General features: G+C 61.8%; 1 protein-coding gene across 1 annotated transcript; it reads right to left on the reverse strand.

The window, feature by feature from the left end:
• Nucleotides 1–78: 78 nt before the first annotated feature.
• Nucleotides 79–3,006, reverse strand: AURANDRAFT_30832 (hypothetical protein; the record flags this gene model as incomplete). The annotated part of the gene is made up of 5 exons (XM_009041613.1): nt 79–213; nt 634–703; nt 2,114–2,233; nt 2,555–2,649; nt 2,872–3,006. Coding segments are annotated over 5 exons (555 nt in total), but the record flags the coding sequence as incomplete, so codon positions are not given.
• Between the last annotated feature and the right edge of the window lie 705 nt (nt 3,007–3,711).

Here is a 3,711-nt window from a genome sequence, read left to right on the forward strand (position 1 = left end):
TGGAGGTGTAGAAGTGTGTGTGGGGGCGAGCTCTGGTCTGAAGTCGGGGGACCTAATTTTGTCTTCTGGTAGCTCGAATCAAGGAACGGGTGGGTGCGTGGAGCTCGCTGCAGGTGACGGCAACGCGAGCGGTGGAGGTATATCCTTAGTGGGTGGACGTGGCAGTGATGGTGGCGGCGAAATGTGCGTGTCTAGTGGGGGGATGGGTAGTGTCTTTGTCACGAGTGGAGTTGGCGCTTCGACGTCGGGGGACGTCGAGGTCTGTAGTGGTCGTAGTGGTGAGTATGAATCGGGCGGGCTCATGATCTCGACTGGCGATGCGAATCAAGACAGTGGCTCCGTCAGCATCAGTGCGGGTCGTAGCTTGGCGGGGAGTAGTGGTGACCTTTGCCTTAACGGTGGTGATTCATCCGAGACACATGGTGGTTATGGCGGATCCACGAGCCTCTCCGCTGGGTCTGGTGACATTGGCGGGGGGCTTAGTCTGAGCGCTGGGGACGGAGGCACTGGTGGAGGTGGAGACGTTCAGATCGGCGCCGGTGTGTCTTTGTCTGATGCTGGGGGTAGCGTGGCGATTCTTGCGGGAGCCGGCAAAAACGGTGGCAGCGTAACTCTGTCTGCGGCCGATGGAACCGAGGGTCCCGGTGGTGGTATGATGATTGGAAGCGGTGGCAGTGGGACGGGGGCCGGCGGCAATGTCGAACTCGTGTCTGGGTCTGGGTCGACCGCGGGTGGCGAGATCCGACTTTCAAGCGGTAGCTCAGCCGCGTCTAGTGGTGCCATCAGGATCGAAAGTGGAGATGCGCCCGATGGTATTGCCGGCGATGTAAGTTTCGTAGCCGGCGGGAGCGGCGTAGGGGCTGGTGCGTCGATAGCTTTACAGGCGGGGGCGGCTCCCTCCGGAATCGGAGGGAGTGCTACTTTTGAAGCAGGCAACGGGCTCTCTGGTGGTGAAGTTGGTTTGACGGCGGGTTGTGGCACTTCTGGATCAGGAGGCTCCCTCGCGCTGAGCGGTGGGTCTGGCGCCACGAGTAGTGGGTGTGTGACTTTGGAGACGGCGCGGACTTCCGGCTCGAGTGGCTCCGTTACGATCGCCAGCGGAGCTGGCACCGTTTCTGGTGGCATTACGATTGGTACAGGTGACTCGGAGAGCGATAGCGGCTCCATCGATATTTCTGTTGGTGCGTCGAGCGGCGGGGCGGGCGGTGACTTAATTGCATCGGCGGGGGGCGGATCGACGGAGGGCGGCAGCGTGCAAGTTTCTTCGGGTTGCGGCGACTGCGGCGGCCAGATCACACTTCAAAGTGGATCTGGAACCATCTCTGGCGGCGATGTCTCCTTGATCGCCGGTGACTCATCCGGGTCATCCGACTCTGGGGGTTCCGTGGCGTTCCAGGCGGGAGCAGGAGGCACCGGTGGTGACCTGGTGCTTGAAGGTGGTGGCAGTGCGGGTGCTGCGACGGGTGGACTTGGCGGTAGCGTATCGATCGCTGCCAGAGCCGGCGGATCAGCTACGTTTGGGACTTCAACTGCCAAGGGCCAAAGTGGTGATGTGGCGATCACCTCCGGCGACAGTGGGACTGCAAGTGGCGAGATCCGCATGAAAACGGGCACGGCGGATAGGGCAGGAAACGTGATGATCGAGATTGGCTCGAGCTCTAGCGGGGGCGCTGGAAGCATTGATCTCGCAGCTGGAGGCTCAGCAGATGGTGTCGGCGGCGGTGTGGATATCGGAGCCGGCGATGGTGCCGAGGGCGGTTGCGTATCTCTCACTGCTGGATTTGGCGGTTCTGATGAAGGCGGGGATGTGGAACTTCTCGGTGGAAATGGTGGAAGCATATCTATTGCCAGCGCAGACAGTGCGGCGCAAACTGGCGGCGTTGAGATCTTGACCGGTCTTGCGACGACGGGGGCGTCCGGCGGAATAAGTATCTCGACTGGCGACGCCGAAAGTGGCAGCGGTGCGGTCGAAATATCTGCGGGCAACAGTAATCTAGGATCTGGCGGTCAGCTGTCACTACAAGCAGGCACGGCGAATGATGGGGACGGCCCAGGCGGCTCTGCGGTACTCGCATCTGGAGAGGGCGACGTTGGCGGTGCCCTCGAGCTACACGGTGGCGATGGGGGAAAAGAAGGAGGTGGTCGTGTTAGGATCGCGGCTGGCACGTCTACCGAGGGTATTGGTGGCAGCATGGACATAGCTAGTGGATCTGGCGAGAGCGGTGGCGGTGTTCTTCTGCGTGGTGCTGATGGTGTCACCGGCAATGGTGGAGAGGTGCAGATCTCCGGGGGCGAGAGTGAGTCCGATATGGGTGGCGCTATATTTGTCAACTCTGGAGCGGGTGTGACGGGCGGCGGTGATGTTAGACTTGGAACGGGGGGGGCGGTCGCCTCTTGTGGTTCGAGCGGGTCGATCACCATTGAGAGTGGCGATTCGCCTGGTGGTAAAGCTGGCGACGTGGGCTTCACAGTCGGTGCGAGCGGTAGTGGCGATGGCTCGACAATTTCTATTCAGGCTGGCGCGTCAACATCAGGCTGTGGCGGAAGCGCGCACATCGCCGGAGGCGGCGGATCATGCGGGGGTGAGATTACGATGGCGGCTGGGTCCGGCGGCGCTGGTCCTGGAGGGGCGGTGATGGTCAGCAGTGGCTCGGGGGGCGCTACCAGCGGCGATGTTTCCTTAGCGAGCGCCTCGGCTTCTGGACCGAGTGGTGGGATCTCGCTGGCAACCGGAGCCGGCAGCGTGTCAGGAGGCGTGGCCATCAGCACGGGCGACTCCGAGGTTGGGAGTGGCTCCATTGATGTCTCGGTTGGGTCGTCGAGTGAAGGCCCTGGTGGTGATCTTTCTGTCTCCGCCGGCAGTGGGGGCACTGGAGGCGGCCAAGTGATGGTCGTGTCTGGCGAAGGCGATGCTGGCGGGGACGTCACGGTGCGAGCAGGCCTCGGATCGGAATCATCGGGGGGTATCATACTGAACGGAGGCGCATCTGAGGGGTCGAGTGGCGGAGTGCGGCTTCAAGGTGGCTCGGGGGGTGTCGGTGGCGACGTGCTGCTCAAGGCGGGGTCAAGCGAAGACGGCGACGGTGGTGATGTGCAGATCGCCTCGGGCGCTAGCGCATCAGGCATGGGTGGGTCGGCGAGCTTTGGATCGATGGCAACTGAAGAAGGTGGTAGTGGCGATGTGAAGATTTCATCTGGGTCCGGACAGACTTCGACCGGTAGTATCAAGGTTGAGACGGGGTCGGCGGGCGAGGCTGGAGGTGTAGAAGTGTGTGTGGGGGCGAGCTCTGGTCTGAAGTCGGGGGACCTAATTTTGTCTTCTGGTAGCTCGAATCAAGGAACGGGTGGGTGCGTGGAGCTCGCTGCAGGTGACGGCAACGCGAGCGGTGGAGGTATATCCTTAGTGGGTGGACGTGGCAGTGATGGTGGCGGCGAAATGTGCGTGTCTAGTGGGGGGATGGGTAGTGTCTTTGTCACGAGTGGAGTTGGCGCTTCGACGTCGGGGGACGTTGAAATTTCGACTGGCCGTTCTCAAGGTGATTCAGGCGCCATATGCATGAGTACTAGTCCCGGCGCTTCTGCTGGACACATCGAGTTGGCGGCGGGTTTCAGTGACTGGACTAGTGGCGCCCCATGTCGACTTGTGTCTGGCGGCTCTGCAAGCGGCACTGGTGGTGCGGTTGACATCATCGCTGGTCATGGCTCGAATGG

Source organism: Aureococcus anophagefferens (assembly GCF_000186865.1).
Source record: "Aureococcus anophagefferens unplaced genomic scaffold AURANscaffold_22, whole genome shotgun sequence".
Taxonomy (NCBI): Eukaryota; class Pelagophyceae; order Pelagomonadales; family Pelagomonadaceae; genus Aureococcus; species Aureococcus anophagefferens.